The sequence below is a fragment of the Epinephelus lanceolatus genome, chromosome 6 (assembly GCF_041903045.1).
Source record: "Epinephelus lanceolatus isolate andai-2023 chromosome 6, ASM4190304v1, whole genome shotgun sequence".
Lineage (NCBI taxonomy): Eukaryota > Metazoa > Chordata > Actinopteri > Perciformes > Serranidae > Epinephelus > Epinephelus lanceolatus.
In genome coordinates, this window is record NC_135739.1 from 37,810,655 (window position 1) to 37,835,682 (window position 25,028).

The window sequence follows — 25,028 nt, forward strand, 5'->3', positions numbered from 1 at the left end:
GAGTGAATTTTGACTTCATGTGAATCTAACATAGCCTCATGTCTGGTGGATATGTACATTGGCCAGTATTTTGGGAAACCATATCAACTTGGTGTTTATGAGGTGATAATATGTCAATTGTGTTTGCAGCTTGTGGCACTGCCCCCAAGTGGCAAAAAAATAAATAAATCAGTAATGCAGTTTTAAGGAAACCACAGATATTCTTTGGATGTTGGATGATTCCACAATCAGTTGAACCCATTTGAATCAATCATTCAAGTACACTGTGGTCAAGTTTTTTTTATTGCAAGTACAGTGAAATGTACTTGAGTTAAGTTCTTAAAAGTACCTCTGTATACATCTTTGCTTTGTCTTGCTTGCAGATTCGTAACACCAGGATTGACCTGTTAGAGGAAGAACTTCGCTTGTTGAGGGAGGACATGCAAGACCGCAATGCCAAGAACAAATCTTTGGAAGATGCTGTTTCCCGCTACCAGCTGGAGCTGTCCACAGCACAGGACCAGCTGCTATCGATGGAGGAGGTGAAGCAAAGCACTGCGCTGCAGTGCAATGCCACTAGGGAGAGCCTAGACACCAGTCAGAGCCAGCTGGCGGACCTCAACGATGAGGTGACACGTCTCAACTACTTGCTTGATGAAGAAAAGAGGAAGAGGAGACTGGCAGAGGAGCGCTATGCTACGCAGCAGGAGGAGTATGAGTCGGTGCTGAGGAAGAGGCAGAAAGAGCTGGAGACAGTCAGCTGGTCCAAGGTGGAGGTGGAGAAGAGTGGGGCAAGTAAGGATTATGAGATTGAACAGCTGCGGCGGCAGCTGGCTGAGGAGTCAGTGAGGATCAAGGAGCTACAGAAAGAGATGTCAAAGGTAAGGAGCCAATATAGTGCGGAGATCAATAACTTAAAGCTCAGCTACGAATCCCAGATCCACATCAGCCGCACAGATATGCAGAGGCTGGCAGCCCAGAGGGAGGAGGATACAGCCGATCTCCAGCAGCAATATGACAGGATGGAGGTAGAGAGAAGGAATCTGGAGGAGGAGCTCAGGAGGCTCAGAATGTCTATGAGCCAGGCTGAGGAACAAAGGAAGAGGGCAGAAGAAGAAGCTCACAGTCAGCGTGCTGTCATCACAGAGGAAGGCCGCAGGAGGAGAGAGCTGGAAAGTCAGGTGGAGGTGCTAGCAAGGCAGAGAGATGAGGAAAGCAGACAGTATTCAGAGGAGCTGTCTGAAGTCATGAAGACTCTGCAGGAGAAGAATGAGGAGCTGGCCTACATCACACACAGTCTGGATGAGGAGACCCGTAGGAGGAAAACTACAGAGGAAGGGCAGGGTGTACTTGAACAGACTATGGCCCAGCTGCAGGTGAAGCTAACCAGTTCATCAATGGCTGCGACCCAACTGGGGGAGTGTGAGAAGGAGCTTCGGAAGATGCATTCAGAGCTGGAGAGGGAGAGCAGGGAGCGAAGCAGAGTAGAACAGAACATGAGCAGGTTACAAGGACGCATGAAGGACCTCCAGGCTGTGAGAGATGGGCTGGAGAGCCAAGTGGAGAATGTGAGGAAGGCTAACCAAGAGGAAGTGTCCAGAAGAAGGCAGGTAGAAACAGAGCTGGAAAGCACCACCATGGCCATGAAAGAGTATATCAGCACCATTACCACTCTACGCCAGAACCAAGAACATGCCAACTTGTCAGAAAAGAGAGGTGAAGAAGAGCGTCTTAGGTTACAGGAGGAGCTGGAGAGAAGCTTGAGACAGAACAAGACATTTACAGAGCGCATTACACAGCTAATTGCTGAGCTGAAGGCCCTACAGCAACAACTCCTCCAGGAGCAGGCCAGAGTCAAAGAGGCAAACCTCAGGAATGAGGGCCTTTACAGAACTATAGAAGAGAAGAGTACGGCACTGAATGAGAACTCTGTTCAGCTTCAGAGACTGAAGGAGATGACAGAAACCCAGACCAAAGAGAGGCTGAGGCTGGAGGAGGAACTGAGGGCAACACGACATGATAAAGAGGAACTCCAGAGATCCAAACAGGGAATTAATGATGAGCTCTCCTCCCAGATTACTGCTCTGGAGCTGCAGCTGCAGGCCAGTGAGCGCAGCAATGTAGATTACCGCGACCTGGTCTCAGAGCTCTCGTCAGAGAGGGAGCAACAAAACAAGACTTCTGCAGAGCGCATTACACAGCTGAGCGCTGAGCTGAATGCTCTACAGCAACAACTCCTCCAGGAGCAGGCCAGAGTCAAAGAGGCAAACCTCAGGAATGAGGGCCTTTACAGAACTATAGAGGAGAAGAGTACAACACTGAATGAGAACTCTGTTCAGCTTCAGAGGCTGAAGGAGATGACAGAAACCCAGACCAAAGAGAAGCTGAAGATGGAGGAGGAACTTAGGGCAACACGACATGATAAAGAGGAACTCCTGAGATCCAAACAGGGAATTAATGATGAGCTCTCCTCCCAGATTACTGCTCTGGAGCTGCAGCTGCAGGCCAGTGAGCGCAGCAATGTAGATTACCGCAAGCTGGTCTCAGAGCTTTCGTCGGAGAGGGAGAAACAAAACAAGACCTCTGCAGAGCACGTTACACAGCTGAGCGCCGAGCTGAAGGCCCTACAGCAACAACTCCTTCAGGAGCAGGCCAGAGTCAAAGAGGCAAACCTCAGGAATGAGGGCCTTAATAGAACTATAGAGGAGAAGAGTACAGTACTGAATGAGAACTCTGTTCAACTTCAGAGGCTGAAAGAGATTTCAGAAACCCAGACCAAAGAGAAGCTGAGGCTGGAGGAGGAACTAAGGGCAACACGACATGATAAAGAGGAACTCCTGAGATCCAAGCAGGGAATTAATGATGAGCTCTCCTCCCAGATTACTGCTCTGGAGCTGCAGCTGCAGGCCAGTGAATGTAACAATGTAGATTACCGCAACCTGGTCTCAGAGCTCTCCTCAGAGAGAGAGAAACTCAAGCTGGAGACTGAGAAAATACAAACGCAGGCCACCGAGGTACATGGAAGTTTGGCAATTAGTCCTGGACTGCTCTCATCTTTCCAAATCAGAGTCCTACTTTGGAGCAATCAATTAGCTATTAGTGTCTGTGGCAAAAATTTTGCTTGCATGCTGGAACACCTCTATAACCCCCCCCCCGATGCCTCCCACGTGGTAACTCTGATTTGAACACATACGTCTGTATGTGTTTGAATAAACTTGCATGTCAGTCACTTGCATGCAAGCATGATGTGTGCCTCTCTGCCTGCTGACCTTCCCAACCCACTGTCTTCCTGCCCCACACTGTGCAAAGATGTTCAGTCTGCATGCTTTTTTGCCTTTCCTTCTACTGCCCAGAGTGATAAACACCGCCATGACATCATTACCACTAGTTGTCTGCTCCAATACAGTTTGATTGTTGTTTATCAAATTATTGTGGCTTCTTGATGGTCTTAACAACACATTTTGCAAACTTGTAAAAACAGCACTGACATATATATACATATATATATATATATATATATATATATATATATATACACATACACATATGTGTGTGTGTGTCTGTGTGTAAAATATCTACATTTTTTTGCAGTATTTTAAGCACCCTGTCAAGCAGGTTTTGACCAGTCAATCAAGATTGGCACCCATCTATCGGCAATATTTATTTGTGCTGTTTTGCGAGTTTACAGAATGTAGACAGAAACTATTCCAATCTGTATGAAGTAGTAGTCAAAATAGTTATGATTGTTTTGTGGTTATAGTTGCAATAAACAATGTAGTGTCATTTATTGTTTGTCTTCGGGATTGGGAAGGCTGATTTCACAATGAAAATCAATAACTTTGAAAATTTTAGTGTTTTTTTTTTCTCCACTGGATAACTTTATTTTAAAAAATGACTACTTTAACGCCTTTATACTTTTACTTCCCAGTCTTGTAAGACATTGTCTTGTTTTGTTGTTTTACTGAAAGGAATTATTTTCGATAATACATTGCTATGTGAACAAAGCAAGATATATGTTGGAAGAATGCACGCAGACTTGCTATTTATGTTTTGTTTACTATTATAATCAATAACAGCTTTTTGTTTTAAATCAAGTGGTTTTTTTGGCCTATTTTGTCAAATTTTGCGTTAATACAGATGAAAAAATACAAGCAAGAAAAGAAACATTAAATTTGCAACATCACTTCTGTTGCTCTTAATGAAGCTGCGAGCCAAAATGTTGGACTTTTTGTTTTCATTGACAAAAATGAATAGAGCAAGTATGTATGCTGTCTTCCTTGATAATATTACAGTTTATCATTAAGGTTCATTAGCACTAGTACAAATGAGGTGCAGTTCAACTTGATAGTAGCATGATAATTTGATTTCATTTTTATTTCAATCCAAATATGTTCTATCCTGTTGTTTGATTGTATAGTTGTGTATTGTGAATGTTTCTTGATATACAGTAAATGCATCAATTCATTTCTGAGTCGACTAACCTTTTGTCTTTCTGCTGTTTCTCTCTTTTTTCCCACTCTTTTTTCTGCAGACAACAGCAATGATGCAATCCATTCAGTCCCAGTACAGTGAAATTGTGAGTGAGAGAGATGCTCTTTTGCGGAAACTGCAATTGTTAGAAAAGGACAAAGATCACAACCAAAGGCTGGATGAGGAACTCAGTCGCATTAAACTGTCCCTGGACTCTGAGGTTCGCAATAAGCAACGCCTACAGGAGGAGAATGAAAGGGTGAAGAGGGATTTAAGTTACTGGAAGGACCAGTGTGATAGTAAGCAGGGCCTGATCAAGCAATATGACACAGATAAGGAACGTCTGGAAAGGGAAAAGAACTCTTTAAGAAGTGAAATAGACAGGCTGATGAGGGAACTCAGGGAGCTTGAGGAGACATATAAAAGTAGGCTGTCATCCATGCAGAAAGAATTGCGAGAGGTGGCTGTTGTCAGACAAACCATGGAAACTGAGCTGAAGAGAACTAGAGAGCCCCCAACCTTGGATGCCTCCACTCTGGTTTTTGATGGAGTCCGTAAGTCAGTCACAGCAAACCAGTTGCTTGACTGTGGTGTTTTGGACAAACCAACATTTAGCCAGCTTGTAAAGGGGCATAAGACTGTCCCTGATGTGTCTGTCGACAAGAAGGTCAGCCTAAAAGGGACAGGCCCAATAGCTGGTGTGGTAATTGAAGGTCCAAAAAATCCAGGGTATATTACTGGACCCCTATACAAAATGACTTTCACAGAAGTCAAGAAAAAGAATCTGCTGCCACCAGATAGTGTTGACTTGCTACTGGATGCTCAGGCTGCCACAGGCCACATAATTGATCCCAGAACTAATCAGAAGTTGACAGTTGAAGAGGCATGTGATCAAGGTGTGGTTGATGAGGAGGACAAAGAGAGGTTGCTAGCAGCAGAAGCTGCGGCTGTAGGATATAATGACCCTGGCACAAGCAAACCTCTGTCAGTATTTCAGGCCATGAAGAAAGGACTGATTGACAAGAACACGACACTGCGTCTACTACAAGCTCAGGAGTCTGTGGGGGGCATCCTAGACCCCATTCTCAGTGTGTTCCTTCCCAAAGACACAGCCATTGAGCGTAACCTAATTAATGATGACATATATCGTGTTTTGAATCAGAGGCCTGAGCTCTACCTGGACCCAGAAAGTGAGGAAGGTGTAACCTATATGTCAATGAAGAGGAGATGCAAGGTAGATCCACACACAGGCCTTCTGCTTCTTCCTATTGTTGAGAATGTAGATCCCTCCAAACTTGTCTTTGATGGTGTTCGAAAACCTGTTACAGCCAAGCAGCTGCTTGATTGTGGTGTCCTGGACAAGCCAACATTTAAAGATCTAGAAAAGGGGAATAAAAATGTCCCAGAGGTGTCTGTAGACAAAAACATTAATCTTAAAGGGACTGGGCCTATTGCTGGGATTTTAGCTGGAAGTCAAGGCAAAATGTCTTTCTTAGAAGCCAAGAAACAAATGCTCCTGCCCGAAGATAGTGCAGATTTGCTACTGGAAGCCCAGGCTGCCACAGGCCACATCATCGACCCAAGAACCAATCAGAAGCTAACCGTAGAGGAGGCATGTGCCAGAGGGATTGTGGATGTTAGGGATCGAGACAGATTATTGGCAGCAGAGGCTGCTGCTGTGGGATACAAGGACTCAAGCACAGCCAAGCCTCTCTCAGTGTTTGAGGCCATGAAGAAGGGACTAATTGACAAGAAGACTGGGCTACGCCTGCTGCAGGCCCAGGAGTCTGCTGGGGGCATTCTTGATCCCATTCTCAGTGTGTTTCTTCCCAAAGATACAGCTATCAAGTGCAACCTTTTGGATGAAAACCTCCGTCAAGCTCTAAACCAGAGTCCTAAGTGTTACCTTGACCCAGAAACTGAGTGTGATGCCAGCTATGGAACACTGAAGAAAAGATGCAAAACAGAGCCTCACACAGGTCTTCTACTTTTGCCCATCACTGAGAGGAAAGACCCTTCTAAACTGATTTTTGATGGCGTTCGTAAGCCAGTAACAGCACAGCAATTGCTTGATTGTGGGGTCCTGGACAAACCAACGTTCAGCAAACTAATGAAGGGAGAGAAAACTGTCCCAGAGGTGTCTGAGGATAAGAAGGTCTCTCTGAAGGGGACTGGATCAATTGCTGGCGTGGCAGCTGGACCTTTAGGGAAAATGTCCTTATCAGAGGCCAAGAAACAGATGCTCATGCCCCCAGATAGTGCAGATTTGCTACTGGACGCCCAGGCTGCCACAGGTCACATCATTGACCCCACAACCAATCAGAAGCTGACAGTAGAGGAAGCATGTGCTAGAGGAGTGGTGGACAATAGGGATCGGGATAGACTGTTAGCAGCAGAAGCTGCTGCTGTGGGCTACAGGGATCCTAGCACAGCTAAGCCTCTTTCAGTGTTTGAGGCCATGAAGAAGGGACTAATTGACAAGAAGACTGGGCTACGCCTGCTGCAGGCCCAGGAGTCTGCTGGGGGCATTCTTGATCCCATTCTCAGTGTGTTCCTCCCCAAAGATACAGCTATAAAGCGTAATCTTTTGGATGAGGACCTCCGTCATGCTCTAAACCAGAGTCCTGCTTGCTACCTTGATCCAGACACAGAGCATGATACCAGCTATGGGGCTTTAAAGAAGAGAAGCAAAACAGAGTCTCACACAGGCCTGATACTTCTTCCAATCACTGAGAGGAAAGACCCTTCTAATCTGATGTTTGACGGAATCCGCAAGCCAGTCTCAGCACAGCAGTTGTTTGAATGTGGAGTCCTTGACAAGCCAACATTTGACCAGCTAGTGAAAGGGGAGAAAACTGTCCCAGAGGTGTCTGTGGAAAAAACAGTCTATCTAAAGGGAACAGGACCCATTGCTGGAGTGGTAGCTGGACGTCAAGGAAAAATGTCTTTGTCAGAAGCCAAGAAACAGGTGCTTATGCCCCAGGAAAGTGCAGATTTGCTACTGGAAGCCCAGGCTTCCACAGGCCACATCATTGATCCTCAGACTAATCAGAAGCTGACAGTAGAGGAGGCATGTGCGAGAGGAGTAGTGGACACCAGGGATAGAGACAGATTATTGGCAGCGGAGGCTGCTGCTGTGGGCTACAAGGATCCTAGTACAGCCAAGCCTCTCTCAGTGTTTGAGGCCATGAAGAAAGGGCAAATTGACAAGAAGACTGGGCTACGTCTGCTGCAGGCCCAGGAGTCTGTGGGAGGTATTCTAGATCCAAATCTCAGTGTTTTCCTCCCCAAAGATACAGCTATTAAGCGTAATCTTTTGGATGAGGACCTCCGTCATGCTCTAAACCAGAGTCCCGCTTGTTACCTTGACCCAGACACAGAGCGTGATACTAGCTATGGGGCTTTAAAGAAGAGAAGCAAAACAGAGTCTCACACAGGCCAAATACTTCTGCCAATCACAAAGAGGAATGACGCCTCCAAACTAATGTTTGATGGAATCCGCAAGCCAGTCTCAGCACAGCAGTTGTTTGAATGTGGAGTCCTTGACAAGCCAACATTTGACCAGCTAGTGAAAGGGGAGAAAACTGTCCCAGAGGTGTCTGTGGAAAAAACAGTCTATCTAAAAGGGACTGGGCCCATTGCCGGGGTGATGGCTGGACATCAAGGAAAAATGTCTTTGTCAGAAGCCAAGAAACAAATGATCCTGCCCCCAGAATGTGCTGATTTGCTGCTCGAAGCCCAGGCTGCCACAGGCCACATCATTGACCCTAAAACTAATCAAAAGCTGACAGTAGAGGAGGCATGTGCTAGAGGAATGGTGGATTTTAGGGATCAAGACAGATTATTGGCAGCAGAGGCTGCAGCTGTGGGCTACAAAGATTCTGGCACAGCAAAGCCTCTTTCAGTGTTTGAGGCCATGAAGAAGGGAATAATTGACAAGAAGACAGGGCTACGCCTGCTGCAGGCCCAGGAGTCTGCAGGAGGTATTCTAGATCCCAAACTCAGTGTGTTCCTCCCCAAAGATGCAGCTATCAAACGTAACCTTTTGGATGAAAACCTCTGTCATGCTCTAAACCAGAGTCCTGCTTGTTACCTCGACCCAGACACAGAGCGTGATACGAGTTATGGGGCATTAAAGAAGAGAAGCAAAACAGAGTCTCACACAGGCCAAATACTTCTTCCAATCACTGAGAGGAAAGACCCTTCCAAACTGATGTTTGATGGAATCCGCAAGCCAGTCTCAGCACAGCAGTTGTTTGAATGTGGAGTCCTTGACAAGCCAACATTTGACCAGCTAGTGAAAGGGGAGAAAACTGTCCCAGAGGTGTCTGTGGAAAAAACAGTCTATCTAAAGGGGACTGGGCCCATTGCTGGGGTAGCAGCTGGACGTCAAGGAAAAATGTCTTTGTCAGAAGCCAAGAAACAGATGCTTATGCCCGAAGATAGTGCTGATTTGCTGCTCGAAGCCCAGGCTGCCACAGGCCACATCATTGATCCTAAAACTAATCAAAAGCTGACAGTAGAGGAGGCATGTGCCAGAGGAGTGGTGGATATTAGGGATCGTGACAGATTATTGGCAGCAGAGGCTGCTGCTGTAGGCTACAAAGATCCTAGCACAGCAAAGCCTCTTTCAGTGTTTGAGGCCATGAAGAAGGGAATGATTGACAGAGAGACTGGGCTACGCCTGCTGCAGGCCCAGGAGTCTGTGGGAGGTATTCTAGATCCTAATCTCAGTGTGTTCCTCCCCAAAGATGCAGCTATCAAACATAACCTTTTGGATGAGGACCTCCGTCAATCTCTAAACCAGAGTCCTGCTTGTTACCTTGACCCAGAAACTGAGTGTGATGCCAGCTATGGAACATTGAAGGAAAGATGCAAGACAGAGCCTCAAGCAAGCCTCCAACTTTTGCCAGTCTCTGAGAAGTTTGACCCCTCCAAACTACTCTTTGAGGCTGTCCGTAAGACAGTTACAGCACAACAGTTGCTTGATTGTGGGGTCCTGGACAAACTAACATTCAACAAACTAATCAAGGGGGAGAAAACTGTCTCAGAGGTGTCTGTGGATAAGAGGGTCTTTCTGAAGGGGACTGGGTCAATTTCTGGTGTTGCAGCTGGACCTCAAGGGAAAATGACTTTTACAGAAGCCAAGAAAAAGAAAATTATGTCTGCTGAAAGTGCTGACATGCTACTGGATGCTCAGGCAGCAACAGGCAACATCGTTGACGTCAGAACTAATCAGAGGTTGACTGTAAAGGAAGCGTGTGCCAGAGGAGTAGTGGATAAGGAAGATGAATCAAAGTTATTTGCAGCTGAATCTGCAACTATAGGTTACAGAGACCCAAATACGGGCAAGCTCCTGTCAGCTGGCCAAGCCATGAAGAAGGGATTAATTGACAAGGATACAGCTCTACGTATACTCCAGGCTCAGGAGTCTGTAGGTGGCATTTTGGACCCTGCCCTTGGTTTATTCCTCCCCAAAGACATTGCTATGGATAGGGATCTCATAGATGAGGACCTTTACCAGGCCCTGAATCAGTATCCTGAGTGTTATCTGGACCCAGACACACAACAACCAGCTACTTATGTATCACTGAAGAAAAAATGCAAAGCAGATCGGAACACAGGTCTTTTGCTTCTTCCTGAACCCAAAAAGCCATTAACTTTACAGGGGCTCAGGGGCCAGGTGTTGGTCAAAGATCTAGTGGATGCAAACTTATTAGACCGGTCAGATATGGACCAACTGAGGGAGGGCAGATTGACGAGCCAGGACATTGAAGACCGCCTGCACTCCTACCTGAGAGGTTCCACCTGCATAGCAGGAGTTTATGATGAGGCCAGTGATAAGGTGATGCCCTTCTATCAGGCCATGAAAGATGGACTGTTGCGACCTGGGACTACTTTGGAACTGCTTGAGGCTCAGGCTGCCTCAGGTTTTATAGTTGATCCTGTCAACAACCAATACCTGACTGTTACTGATGCCTACAACAAAAGACTGTTTGGACCAGAGTTTAAGGACAACCTGCTATCAGCAGAGAGGGCTGTGACTGGTTACAAACTTCCTGGTACTGACAAGGTTATCTCCCTCTTTCAGGCCATAGAGAGAGGTCTAGTTGAGAAAGGTCATGGCATCCGTCTACTGGAGGCCCAGATTGCCAGTGGTGGTATAATTGATCCTGAACACAGCCATCGTATTGACGTTAATGTAGCCTACAAGAGAGGTTACTTTGATAAGGAAATGAACAATATCTTGACCAATCAGAATGTTGATACTAAGGGTTTCTTTGACCCCAACACGGAGGAAAACCTAACTTACATGGAGCTTAAGAAACTCTGTACTACAGATAAGAAGACTGGCCTCATTCTTTTACCTATCTTAGACAAGAAAAAGCTAGAGTCGACTCAAAAGAACACTCGGAGAAAGAGGAGAGTGATAATTGTGGATCCAGCGACTAATAAAGAGATGACAGTGCGTGAGGCATATGACAAAGGGTATATTGACTATGATACCTTCATTGAGCTGTCTGAGCAGGAGTGTGAGTGGGAAGAGATCACTATCACTGCTCCAGATGGTTCCATACAGTTTGTCATTAATGACAAGAAGACTGGAAGACAGTATGATATTACCGAGCTGATTGAAAAAGGAGTAATTGATCAATCGGATCTAGATCGGTACAGATCACGTACCATCAATCTTACTCAGTTTGCAGATATCATCAGCAACAAGACCAAACATGGATCATCATCATTATCTTCATCATCATCAACTTCAAGAACATCAGCATTTCCAGGTACATCTTCAATGACATCATCATCATCATCAACTTCAAGAACATCAGCATCCCCAGGTACATCTTCAGTGACATCATCATCATCAACTTCAAAAACATCAGCATCCCCAGGAGCATCTTCAGTGACATCATCATCGACTTTGAGAACATCAGCAGCGTCAATTCCATTGTCAGTGACATCATCATCATTGTCATCATCATCAGCCCTGTCAAGACCCTTATCACCTACTCTCTCCAAGGTGACATCAACAAGAACCACCACTGTCACCGAGCGAAGCACCTCATTTAGCAGTGTAGGTCAAGATTCACCTGATTCCTTTAGGGGTATATCCAGCATATCATTCACCCTGGCCTCTCCTGTTGAAACAGTGGGTGAACAGGAACCTGTGGGTGCCATCTTTGACACAGATACTATAGAGAAGATATCCATCACAGAGGCTCTAGATCGTGGTCTGGTGGATTCCATCACTGCCCAGAGACTGCTGGAGGCTCAGGCCTGCACTGGAGGAATCATCAATCCCACAAATGGCCGTAGGCTCAGCATCCAAGAGGCCACCCGCCAGGGCATAATAAATGACGACATGGCAACTAAGCTTAAGCCTGCCCAAAAAGCCTTTTTTGGCTTTGAGGATGTAAAAAACAGGAAGAAGATGTCTGCTGCTCAGGCTATGAAGGAGATGTGGCTGCCATATGAGGCAGGGCAGAGATTCCTGGAGTTCCAGTATGTAACAGGGGGACTTTATGACCCAGAAATGGGGTGTAGAAGAACCTTAGAAGAAGCTGTGAAAATGGGCTGGCTGGATGGGAGAGCAGCCCAGAAGCTCCAAGACACCAGACAGCAAACAAAGAACCTGACCTGCCCCAAGAGCAAACTAAAGATCTCTTACAAGGATGCTCTGGATAATTGCCTGGTGGAGGAAAGCAGCGGGGTGAAAATGCTCCAGGCATCAGCCGAGTCTTCCAGAGGGATCAGCAGTCCTTACAATGTGTCCTCTGCCCCAGGATCCACCACTGGCTCCAGGAGTGGCTCACGACGAGGCTCCCGCAGGAGCAGTGTGGACCTAGGCTCCCCCAGTAACTCATCAACTAGTCGCACCACCTTAAGTCATACTAGCTACGCCACTTTCTCCTCAACATCTGCCAAATAAATCAAAAAATGTTCTGCACATTCATACTTGCAAATAAATCTGTTAAGAGTATACTGATTGTTTAGAAAAGAGCTTGTGTGTATTGTACACAAGGAGAAGAATTTAAAGATAACATCATCCGAAGATCATGTTCTTAATCTTTTTGCATAGTTTTAGATTTTAGCTTTGGTGTTGCTATGCTTTTAAAATGCTATAGTTCAAAAGGTAATGACAATGAACACTGCCTAGATATTTTTTGTGGAAACTAAAGTATTAATGGCAGCCATCTTCAGGTATATGGATTGAAAATAAAATGTATGTTAGCAAAGCTGCTGGTGCCCCTACTAGGCTAGGTTCAGAAATGTTTGCCATATTTTTGCATACACATAGGCCTATTTGACCAATGTTGTTAAAATCTTCATGGAATGTAATTTCTTTTTAAGCTTTAGATTGTTAACATGATGGTATTAGGTTTATATTTAATCTACATCTAAAATGCCTGTTTTGTGAGGAAAGGGAAGCAAAGGTTGGGTTACATATATTAGCTTAACTACTTTTTTACTAAATCAGTTAAACATTGGTTTTTGCTGTTTAGTGCTTCTGGTCTTGTAAAAGTTTCTCAGTATCTCAAAATAAACACTAACCTTTGAGTCTTTTGCTTACATGGATTGATGACTTCTTATTGCGTCTGGTCAATTTTAATGCAACACTTTTAAAAGCTACATCAAAGTCAGGATTATTGCCAAGGAGGTTTTCACATGCAAGGAATTGCCTTGGTGTTACGGTGCAAGAGAAAATGAAAAAAAGTACTGCAAAGTTAAGAAACAAATATAGAATAGAAAAATTTACAATCAGAATCTGAAGAAAAATATACAACATACAAAGAGTTGTACAATTCCATACAGGACTGTCTCAAATGTCCATGGAATGTGCAAAAGTTCACTTTATTAAGTTATAGGGCAGAAGCCTACATGCAAGATATCATCAATATTTTCCTGTATACAGGTAGTTCTAAGTAATTATAAGATGAGGGCTAATTATGCGTGAGCAAAATGTTTGCATTGGTATCATGTTTTCACATGACAGTGGATACATAGTCTGTTTAGCCTACTGAAAAGCACTTGTTAAAGCTCTTTCCCCAGTAAATAAATACCATTATCCTTTGGGGGGGGGAGCTAAAGCTCAAATTTGTGATGTCATAAGGTATAAAGGGCGGAGCTGCTCCATAGACAGTGAATTGACAAAGATGATTATAAATGACACTATGAGCACCCAGGGGAATGTTGTGAGTACATACAGGGGCGTAGGTGCAGGCAGAGCAGTTGCACTGGGGCCCATGGGGTGGAGGGGTGCGACTGCCACCTGGAAATATGCCTGTGTTCAAAGAACTCATGTTAAATGAAAAACTGTGTGATTTTCTATATGCCTACCAAAAGGGAAACCCATACCCATCATGGATTTCTGTTTTTGTATATACGTGTCAATCTAGCCTACAACAAAATTATGTGCTCATTCTGCATAAAATATATAAAAAACCTATAATTTAACTATGAAAAATACTGAGTTCATGTTAAAATTTACTACTTTCTTTTGTAGTTTTTGTCATATACAGATATGTAATGATGATTGCTGGGTGCTATGTATGTTGATGTCATCCAGCATCAAGTCTCTGTTTAATCATGCAACAAGACGATACGATTTACAGCAGCTAGTTTAGGTGCAAAAACTCTCGACTGACAAGCAGCATCTTTAAGTTGATATAACATACAAGTGGCAGTAAGACACACTGTTGGTAACATAAATATATGCCTAAAATTTCCAAACATCTGTAACTAGTAACTAGGGAGCACAAGGGCCCGTCATAATAGCGTGCACTGGGGCCCATCCTAACTACATTTCTGCTTAAGAACTGAGAACACTACAACAGAAAAAAACTCACTTGGTTATAATAAAGAAAACAAACATTCTGTGGGTCCCCAAAATCAGGCTCCCATTCATTGTATCTGGAGCAGTTCCAGAACTTATACCCTATGAAATCACAAGTTTGAGACATACATCTCTGGTTTCTGGCTTTGAGAGAGAGAGTAGCTGATTTTCACAAATATTGATTGAACTTCGCATAGCCATGGAAATAACATGGGGATTCTTAATTTAGGTGGTGTTCCCCTTTAGGTCGGCCAAGTGTTATCTAAGTTCTAATGTGCGTTTGTGTTACAAAACGAGCCGTCTTCACCTCACCTCTTTAGAATTAGGTTACGAATGAAGATAATTGTCACAGTGGCAAGAGGCAGTGGGGCGTGGAGAACATGACACCGGAAAATATGCCTGCATTGCTTTGAAGTTGCCTTCAAAATAATAGCATATTTGGGACCTTTACTAGTTGCTTGGTTTGTGGTGTACTTCAGTTTTATTGTAGACGGGAAAGAGGTAAATTATCCTGACTGGGTTGATTTTATTATTGATACTATAGACATTGTCAAAGAATAAACATATATTCAAGTCGATTTTTCATTTAATTTTCAGTTTTACCGGTAGTTCATTATTTTATTTCGAAAGTGCTAACCGGAAGTATCCTAATGACAACAACGACAGTGGTTAGCATGTCGCTAGCAGACCAAGTCATACATTCATTTTTAGACATTTGATATTTGTCCACAGTGTTACGACGTACACCTACGTTTCAGTTAGCAGAGTGCTTTTGCCGTTAATATTACAGTTGTAAAAGCTGCGTACTTGTTGGGCTCTGTAGCTAACGTTAACGTTAGCTCGTTAGCTGAAGTTATGAATTTAGCTAACTAATTTAGCTTAGAGCAACACAGTCTGCGTGAAACACACCTGTTCAAGGTAGGAGCACGTATTTTAATACCACAAACATTTATCACTCCATGCTGCTAACGTAACAGATACAAGTGATGTAATTTACCTAAACAAAAGACTGCTTGGTGCTGTCATTAGGCCCGCTCTGAATCATTTGCTGGATGGAAGGATTTATCACGTTGTGTTTTCTAATGTTTTTCTCCTTAAAATTACCTTAAGTTGCATATTAGTTACTGTAACGTTAATCGTATGTGTGATGATATAACACAGTATGCACCATATACTCTCAGCAGAGGTGGAGGGGGTATTTACATTCTTTAAGTAAAAGCAGTAATACCAAACAGTAAAAATCCTCTGGTAAATGTTAACGTCGATTTAAGCAGGTAAATATAAACAGGAAAATTTACATGAAGATGAACGCAATGCGAAAAAATGTCCCATGTGATTGTCATACTGTTGCATATCATGAGGTCTCTAGTCTTTAGCTCTCTCACAAGTACTTCAAATCTGTACTTAAGCAAAGTACTTGAGTAAATGTAACTTATTCCATCACAGGCTATCAAAATAAATAATAGCAAGCTAAAGACCAAATGTTATTTTAGGCAGCTTTTGGCCTCTGTATCATGCCACTGCTAATTCAATGAACTGTAAAACTCACTGACCAGGTCGAAGTATGGCGGATGACCCTCAGAGAAATTTCCGCTCTGCATATTATGAGAAAGTCGGCTTCAGAGGGGTGGAGGAGAAGAAATCTCTGGAAATACTGCTCAAGGATAATCCTCTTGGTAGGTAACAATTCATAAAACAAACATTTCTATCTGAACATGGCTTACATGCTGGAGAAAAATGGTTTAAGGCAGTGCTTCCTAACTGGTGGGTCGTGGGTCCATTCTGAATGGACTGCAAGAACACTTTATTTTTAAGTACAGTGAATTTCTGGGATGGAGCTTTTATTCTGAGGTACCGTTTTCTGTTGCAGAGAGAGTTACTAATGGACAGCTACTTATAGAGACAGCATACTAGCTGGACCACATGGCCAAACTCAAGTATGATGCTGACTGTATTACACTGTGTGGACCTTGAAGTCATTACTAAGGAGAAATCTGGACCCAATGGCTTGAACAGTTTGGAACCAATGGTTTGGGGATAGTGTACACAAATTTATTTTGTTATGGTGAAGAATATGAGCAGCGTCTGGAGGCAGTGGAAATATAATTGAAAACTTCAAAATGATGGTTTGATATTAATTAGTTGTTGTTAAATAAAAAAAAATTTAAAAAAAAACTAAATTTATAATATCTGGATTTTGAAGAATCCACAACCCAGTACCAGTCTTGTAATAATAATAAATAAAAATAATGAGTGGAAATACTTTTTTGGGAGGTGTAATAGACTACAAACTATGCCAGAAACCACATAAATCAAATAAAGACATAAATGCTGAAGTCTGTTGCAACATTGCACAAAACATACATCCTCAGTTTAGTCATTACATATATTGTATCATTCTTTTATCGTTCCATACATTACCTGCTGTGTGGAGGTTTGAGGAAATGCAAACAAAACAATCACAAATCCAATTTTATGCTACAGAAGAGAGCTATAAGAATTGTAAACAGAGCTGATTATCACAAACCAACTGACCAACAAATTATTTGTAAAGTCACATGCTCTCAAATATAGAGATCTTGTGGACTTAATAACTACACCTGTGGGTATACTTAATGTACATATCTTTTATTTTGCTTGTTTCTTTTATTTTTATTGTAGAGATCTAAAGAGAACAGTTCAGGAATCAGGACTATTGGGGTGGCTTAGTGGTAGAGCAGGTGCCCCATGTACAAGGCTGTTGCCGCAGCGGCCCGGGTTCGACTCCAGCCTGTGGCCTTTGCTGCATGTCACTCCCTCTCTCCCCCTTTCACACTAGTCTCTCCTATCGATTAAAGGCTTAAAAATGCCCCAAAAAATATCTTTCCAAAAAAAAAAAGGAATCAGGACTATTAATGTAGATGGGGTAGGTGCAATAAGCTGAGGCTTCAGCCCACACCATTTCGGTCAGCAAAATTTGCTTTGGTTTGTCACTGCCTCAAAAGCAATGGCTTATTATTGTTATTTATTATTAGTTTATTTATTGTTGTGTGTGTTTGAGTTGTATAAGTTGGAAAACGACTAAATGAAATGAAATTAGATTAGATGAAATGAAATTGAATTAAACTATTGGTGTTGTCACATGAGCATGTACCATCAGTGATGGTAGTAAGACTCATAATACATTCGTATTACGTATTAGCACCAGTGTATCTACAGATTTTTATTCCCACGACCTCCCATTTCTCATTGGTTTGTGGTTGAGTTTTGATGTATGTAGGTGAAGTCAGGTTTTGTCCTGTTACCACTGTTTTTTCTCTTCTGTCAGATCTAGAAAAGCTGAGCACCTTCAGTCAGAGGTTCCCCCTCCCCTCTATGTACAGAATTCATGTGTGGAAAGTTTTGTTGGGTAAGACAGACACATACACCCGCATTCACACATAAGACACAAGAGCTTGCATTTCCAAATTGCATATGAACTGATTCTCCTGTTCTTGCAGGCATCCTACCTCCCCACAGTGACTCTCACACTCTGGTGGGAGGCTACAGGAAGGAGCAGTACCAGGACATCCTGGAGGCTCTGGAGGTGATGAGATACATCAACTCGTCCACACCCTCCACCCACGTCTACCTGCGCATGTTCCAGCTGGAGAGCCAGGTGCTCCCACGGTGCTCTGAGACCTCTGCCCCGGTAAGACGAAGCACATCCAGTGTACTGTTGACATGTCTGAGACTGATAGAGAAAAACATTAGATGATAAATGGTGAAAAACGGCATCAGCTGGCACCTTGATCCGAGTTGAACGTAGTGCCGAAACATTCAACAACATTTTAGATTCTTAGCTGATGGTCTAATTATATTCACATGTGCAAGTTCAGGGTTCTGGTACCATTTAAATAATGAACCATACCTCAAAGCCTTAGTGGAAAATGATAGGACATCAGGTACAATCTTTAGCACAAAACTCTTTGTGTTGTCAGTTCCACTTCAGTAACCCACTAAGTAGATATATATGCGACCATAATTAAACATGGAAATCACACAGACTCACATTTGGCAGTGGGAATGTGTCCAAATCATCCTGGAGATGTCTGCCTTCAGTGTAGAGCTCGGTGGTGTTTGGCCTTTTTAAACTATGCATGTTTTTTTTTTGTGTGACTCACAGTTACTGAAATAAGAAAATATATTTAATATAAAAATACTTTCCATCTAATAATTGTCTCTTTTCTGACTCGAGTTTCAGTTATGTCTGAAGAATACAGAGGTATCTTATGTGATGATTGTGGCAGTTTTTGCAGGTGTGTTCTGTAAATGTTGTCAGTGATACTACCATGCTAGTAGTTGGGTTTCCGTTTGCTTCCTTTATTCCTTGGTGCTGCAGTGTATAATACTGTCATGTTGTTGTTCTTTTCTTCCAGGATGAAGAGAACGATGACTTCCTCTCCATCAGTCGAGCAATGGAGGAGATCGTAGACGATCCTATCGACTGCTATTGGCTGATCAAGTGTTTCGTTAATCAGTTCCACACAAAGTTCGGAGACTCGGTACCCCACCTTGTAAGTTATATTTAACTTAACATAAAATGTAAAAATGTTGTTTAAAAGCAAACTGAACTTGAAGGGTTATTAATGAGCTGTAACATAGTAGTTGGATTGAAAATTCTTGGCTGACAGGATGTTTTTTTTTTCAAACTTTCGTCAACATCTTGTGGCCTTCATTAGTGGATGATTATGCTTCAAACAAAGCTCTCAAAAAATAGCATGTGGTCACCATGCTAAGATTTTTGATTTTCATCAAATTCTAAAGCAAAAAAGAACACACCTGAACTGATCATGGGAAAAGCAACATATATCATGTTGCTGCTTTGCTCAGTGACTATAAGGAAGCAGCAGCAAAACCAGACATTGACAAGAGTTATTGTTCACAGAAGTAGCAAAATGAATTGAAGACTTTGTATTGGTGAGTCAACTTTACTCCTTTTTTTAAGAGACTTGTTTTCTTTACAGTTCTGCTTTTGAACATGCATCATGGTAATGGTGTAAATGTAGTTTATAAAATGACAGAATAGATGTGACAAAGTTCTCATGACTCAGGAGTCAGGATCACATTACTTTGTAATCTGCGTCACTGTGAATTGAGACTTTGTACTTTCCTCTCCTTCTGTCTGTTCTGTTGTGGTGAAGCCGAAGAGCCTGGAGCATTATCTGAGTCAGGAGGAACCGCGGCTGCTGAACCATCTGAAGAACACCGGAGCCCTGGCTCGGCTGCCCTACAGCCTCTGGTTCAGACGCTGCTTTGCTGGCTGCCTGCCAGAATCAAGCCTGCAGAGGTCAGTTTGCTGTCCGCAGCACAAATCTGATATAAGCACACAGCCCAGATTCCTCTCCACAGTGAGATTTTCAAAATTTGTCTTTGTAGTTTACCATGATAATATTAAGGCTTTTTTGAAAGATCTTTGAAGCACATTTCCAGTGGTCTCAACTATCTTAACCGTGACCAACTGTAGCTTGCCATTGCTCTTGTGCCCTTATGAAGCAAGTTGCAAACTTATTCACCAACAAAATAATCTGTGAGGCTTAATAGTTGAATTTTGGTTAGTGTAGTCTGAACCAAGCGACAACCTCTAGGGTTGGAAAATGAAGCCATTTAAATGTTATTAAGGCCCAAAGTTATGCATAGTTAGGGGTATGGCCACTTTGACAGGAAGATGTCACAGTTGACAAGTTCGTACCATGGAGACAACGTTGGTTAGGTAACATAAGCATAAGCATATTTAACAATTCTGAATTCTGAAAGTTCTCAGCCTTGGCACTGACTACTTATTTTGCTCATGATGTCTTGTAGCATGTAAATGTTAACAGGGCTCAACAATAAGGATTGCCCGATTGCCCGGGGCAAGTAAAACTCACGGTCGGGCATGTAAACTAACAACTCACTTGTCTGATCGGGCAAGTTGCTAAAAATAGTAAAAGTTAATAACTAATTGATAAAATAAATGTATTTTAAAACGTGCTCTTCTGCTCTGATGCAGCGGTCTCTCTGCCTGAAGTCACAGGCACAGCTGTGTAACAATGTCCTGCCCACAGCCCCCATTGATATTATTTTGCACGACCGACGCTTCATATAATAACATAACAATATACTATTTATGGTGTTATGTCATCGTGTCATTTCTGTCTCTACATGGTCACGCGTTAACAATTCTCCTCTGCTCTCTGTATCGTGCACGGCGGAGTTCCGCCACACACACAGGTGATCACGCTAGAGCGGCTCGGCCGCATTTTCCTGACCAAACCTGACCCCGAGCCCGGTGCAGTTCATCAGCTGACAAAGCTATTGTTATGGACAGTGTGTAGCCTAAATAACCATCGACAGACTGATTACGCACAGACAAACGCGCTGCTCGCACAGCAGAGCAGCACAGCACTCATGCTGAGCTTGTGTTGCGTTCAGGCGTTGTCACATAAATAACAACTTCCAACACTTAAATAGGTCATAGCACAAAACAGCAGCATGTCAAGTGACTTTTTACTTTTATTATATTCAATAAAATTGTATGTTCCTAAATCTTGAGACACCTCATATGTAAGCTAGACAGACATTTCACCTGCTCATTACTGTGCACACATGTACTGTATGTACTTAGTCCTAAAGAGCCCTTCTGGTGCCAGTAGATACATAGAAACATCCCAGCAGGCTGTGCTTTGCAAGCATACAAAAAAGTTTGTGCTTCACCTCCGCTGCTACAACTCCATCCTAGGGGAAACACTGTTGTGTGCGTTTTGTGCAACAGGTGGATGTGGTAGTCTACTGGTAGAGTAGAGAGAGAGCTAAGTAGCGTTGAAGTAGAGTAGAGCAGGGCAGAGAAATGGAAGCAAAATATATTATACCCGGTGTTAATACAGCAGAACTGGAGAGAGGGGTGAAAAATAAATAGAGGTGGGCATGGCTCAAGTAGGGTGCAAAATTATAGACGGAGAATGATTGACAAATTTTTCACTTTAAGCCCTGACACTGTCATTTTTGTGTAGGAATTAAGCTACAATACGTGACATATGTTGTTTTAATTAATAAATACAGTGTGAATAAAGATTACGTAACATAAAAATAACTGCAGTCTTTGTTATTTGATAGCCGCTTAAAGTAAACAGTTTTTATAGGGCAAGTAAAAACTGACTTCGGGCAAGTAGATCTCTGACCAACTTGCCCGGTCGGTTGATTTTACAAATCAAACACTGATGCCATCAGGTTCACCTTAAGTATTCTTCTCTAGGCATTGATAAGTAAATGATCTGGGTATTTCCTCCACTGAGTCTGATCCTGCATTCAGGACTGGACTGTAGCTGCATTCAGACATGTAGCTTTGGGCACAACAGCAAGAAGAGACAAATTGTCTTGATTACCAAAGAAAAGTCATTTGCAGCAGAATACAAATGCCCGGTTAAAGTTCAGTGTCTTGATTTGTTGCTTAGCACAAACAATGTTACTATGGTCAAATACATTTTGCACAAGCCTTCAAAAATTAAACATGTATCCTTCTTGAGCTAATTTGTTTTCTACAGATGATGAGACTTTCTGTATACCTTCAGTTCTTCATACTGCTCAAATTAACTGAGCCCTTTGCTTATTTTTAGGGTGTGGGACAAGGTGATCAGCGGCTCCTGTAAGATCCTGGTGTTTGTGGCCTTGGAGATTCTGCTCAGCTATAAAATCATATTGATGGGTATCAACCGGCCTGAAGGCGTGGTCAAGTTTCTGTGCAATGTGAGTAGATGACAGCATAACATACAGCAAACAGAAAGGCATTGTTTTTGTCTTTATAGAAGGTGCCCATATAAAGCCTCTCAATAACTGTTCCCTTCTAGATACCACAGGAAAACACAGACGCCATTGTGACTAAAGCCATTGACTTGTGGCACAAATATTGTGGAACTCCAGTGCACGCTGTATAGCTCCACAAAGCTCCACAAACGTCTGGGCTCAGAGTTGAGGTGCTTTGACAAGATGAACCAGGATTGGCTCTTAACTCCACTGAGAGACCAACAGACTGTGTCAGTGGGGATTTGTCTCCGCATGACTGAACTGAAAACTCATCACAGGCTACTTCCAATAAGCACGAGGACTTGGGAGCCAATTTTCATATTGACAAGAAGGTTCCCAGCTTTCCCCCAAGAATATGATGAACTATCTGTGGAGAGGACTTGACCACATGAACACTGTAAACAGCTGCAGTACACAGCGGATGCACAGAGTCTGTTTGGAAAAAGGCAAGGAAGCATAAACTTATTTTTTTTAATAAGTTTCTTTCTTTAAGAAACTGCATACATCATAGAAGACTCACAATAAATTAATACCCACATGCAGTTTTTTCTGCTTTACAAAAAAACGTGAAAAGTCTCGCTTACTTTCTTTGCTATGTACAAGTCTTATAATTCTGAGAACATTTTTAAACATACAAGAGACAGTAATGTTACCGACGCTTGTACGTACACACACACTCACTCAGACACACAGTCAGAACACACACAACAGATCAACCAGTTCTCCCAATAATATGGTCAAAACTGCTAATTCATGAACCTAGTATGGACTGTAAACAATAAAAAACAAAAAGTAAGGTGGCAGGGTTTCATATTCTGTACCTCCAAAGGTTTGTCTCAGACAATAAAAAATGAAATACAAAAAAATGTTTTCTTTTCTTGTAGTTCGGCAGAGAGTTCGGCAACATTTTACTGTGCCTACAGATGATATTCTGTATCAAACAAAAAACAAGTTAATTTGGCAACTTTTAAATCCCTGTAAACAATACTGTAGGCACAGCGACACAGTGAGTTACTGAACTCTCAACAGCAGTCACTCTGGGATGCATTCAAGATCGCGACTTCCACAGCAAGTCAAGTTGCTTTGGTTTAAAAAGGGGATCTGAAGTCTGAAAAGTGTTTTGAGCTCTTGGATGCAGCCCATAAACTGATGGACAAATGAAGAAAAAATCTGAAATTATTGCTCAGTTGATTGGTGTGTATGTATTAGGAGAATTTTATTTCTACTGTCACTGGCTTGTAGAGAGCATCTGGGGACTCTGATTAGGATTTTAGGACATTTTGGCTTAAGATTCAGCTGCCTACAACAGCATAAACTGTTGTAAAGATTTTAATTCTCACAAAATGAGAAATCATTATTGAGATGTCATCTGTGGAACAAAACTGTGCCAACACAAGCATGGCCCCATGGAAAGAAAGTTCATTTGAGAAAAGAAGAATGAGAACATGGTGAAAGGCAAGAAAATCTCTGTGTAAAAACAAAGTCCCATCTTTACCTCCTTCTGTTCCCATCTTTATAATTGGCACAGATTCTGTGTTTGACTTCCAAAAACTTTGTTCAAAACCAAAAGTGCTGCAAAGTAAACAAATCACCACCTCTTCATCCTAAAAAATGAAAAGCTTTTGAGTATCAAGAAGTCCGTAAAATCTCCACTGAGGGGAGACGCCAGTTGAGAGTTTAATCCATTTGTACTTTTGAAAGTGTTTGCTCATGTTCCTGCGATGACCGCAGTACACAGGCTGTGTTAATGTCCAGTCCTTCAGTTTGAAGTCAACGCCGGAAAGGGTAGTTGTTAGCAGTATGAGGGCAGCAGGTAGCAGTCTGAACACTTGAGGCTTGGTGTGTGTGAGTGAAAAAGCAAGCCCGAGGTCTGACTGATCCATCTTATGGCCGATGGAACCTTCAGGAAGAGATCAGTACAAAAAGACAAGTGAGTGACTTCATAGAAATGCTGTTGGGTGGTCCTGCACCATACTTCACCGCTATCACATGAGGCTTTAACGTTTACTATGACTTTTTAATGCTATTTATAAGACATTGTATACAATGACTTATTTTCTTTATGGTTTACTTTATTATAATTTCTTTAAAATAATTTTTCTTAGTGGGTAGAGCAGGCGCCCCATGTACAAGGCAGTTGCTGCAGCGGCCCGGGTTCAAATCTAGCCTGTGGCCCTTTGCTGCATGTCCTCCCCTTCTCTCTCTCCCCCTTTCATGCTTACCTGTCCTGTCCATTAAAGGCAAAATGACCAAAAAATATCTTAAAAAAATAAATAAATAAAATTTTGGTTGGTGGCTTAGTGGTTAGAGCAGGCGCCTCATGTACAGAGAGGCTCCGTCCTCACTGCAGCAGCCCCGGTTCGACTTTGGCTTGCGTCCTTTTGCTGCGTGCCACTCCCTCTCCCTCTCCCCCTTCACACACCCAGCTATTCTATCCATTAAAGGCAAAAACGCCATAAAAATATTCTTAAAAATAAAATAAATAAAATGATTTTTTTCGACAGCTATAAAAATACTTCACTGTGAGTTGTTTTAATGACGTACTTCACTATGACTTCTCTTTGGCATTTTAATATATATACTATATGATGACATGCTGATTTATGCCTTCTCACCAGCTATATTGTAGTATAGTATGCCAAAAAAGTCACCATAAAACCATAAAAACACCACAAAAAAGTCATAGTATAGTACAGCATAAAAATGTCATTAAAAAGCCAAAGTATAAATTTGCATATAAATGCCATAGTCTTCGAATAGTATGTCATAAAAAAAGTCATAGTACAGTGTGTCATAAAAATGTCATACAAGTCTTAGTATAACATGTCATAAACATTTCATTAAAAAGTCATAATGTAGTATGTCATAAAACGTCATAGTACAGTATGACTTTTTTAACAACTCTAATAATGCATGAAATTGAACTTCAGCATTCCTG

At 42.4% G+C, this 25,028-nt stretch overlaps 3 protein-coding genes across 7 annotated transcripts in view; 2 read left to right on the forward strand and 1 right to left on the reverse strand.

Moving 5' to 3' along the window:
• dspb (desmoplakin b) overlaps positions 1–13,026 on the forward strand; it is a 30,008-nt gene extending 16,982 nt beyond the window's left edge. The window contains exons 23-25 of one of the 2 annotated variants that reach the window (XM_078169040.1): positions 363–860; positions 4,511–11,237; positions 11,295–13,026. In XM_078169040.1, coding sequence (XP_078025166.1) covers positions 363–860; positions 4,511–11,237; positions 11,295–12,385 — 8,316 coding nt within the window. In that variant the 3' untranslated portion in view covers positions 12,386–13,026. Of the gene's footprint in view, positions 1–362; positions 861–4,510 lie in introns of both variants that reach the window. The other variant, XM_033621704.2, reaches the window with a different exon arrangement.
• A 1,862-nt stretch (positions 13,027–14,888) lies between these two features.
• tbc1d7 (TBC1 domain family, member 7) lies at positions 14,889–22,956 on the forward strand. Its single transcript, XM_033622003.2, has 8 exons — positions 14,889–15,208; positions 15,847–15,966; positions 17,598–17,678; positions 17,770–17,960; positions 18,688–18,825; positions 19,453–19,598; positions 21,904–22,033; positions 22,135–22,956. The coding sequence occupies exons 2-8, from the start codon at positions 15,855–15,857 to the stop codon at positions 22,219–22,221; spliced, it is 885 nt and encodes a 294-aa protein (XP_033477894.1). The 5' UTR covers positions 14,889–15,208; positions 15,847–15,854; the 3' UTR covers positions 22,222–22,956.
• Positions 22,896–25,028, reverse strand: part of phactr1 (phosphatase and actin regulator 1) — a 41,095-nt gene continuing 38,962 nt past the window's right edge. For all 4 annotated transcript variants that reach the window (XR_004501449.2, XR_004501448.2, XM_033622002.2 and 1 more), the window contains one exon: positions 22,896–23,990. Coding sequence is in view for 2 of the 4 variants with exons in the window: in XM_033622002.2 (XP_033477893.1) it covers positions 23,975–23,990 (16 nt within the window). In the remaining 2 variants the exon portion in view is untranslated. The remainder of the gene's footprint in view (positions 23,991–25,028) is intronic.

Excerpts from the sequence above, each read along its gene's own strand:
- tbc1d7 (XM_033622003.2), top strand. The coding sequence starts at position 15,855 with ATGGCGGATGACCCTCAGAGAAATTTCCGCTCTGCATATTATGAGAAA. Across the intron at positions 17,679-17,769 it reads TGTGTGGAAAGTTTTGTTGG|GCATCCTACCTCCCCACAGT; the intron begins GTAAGACAGACA and ends CTGTTCTTGCAG. Across the intron at positions 19,599-21,903 it reads CCAGAATCAAGCCTGCAGAG|GGTGTGGGACAAGGTGATCA; the intron begins GTCAGTTTGCTG and ends GCTTATTTTTAG.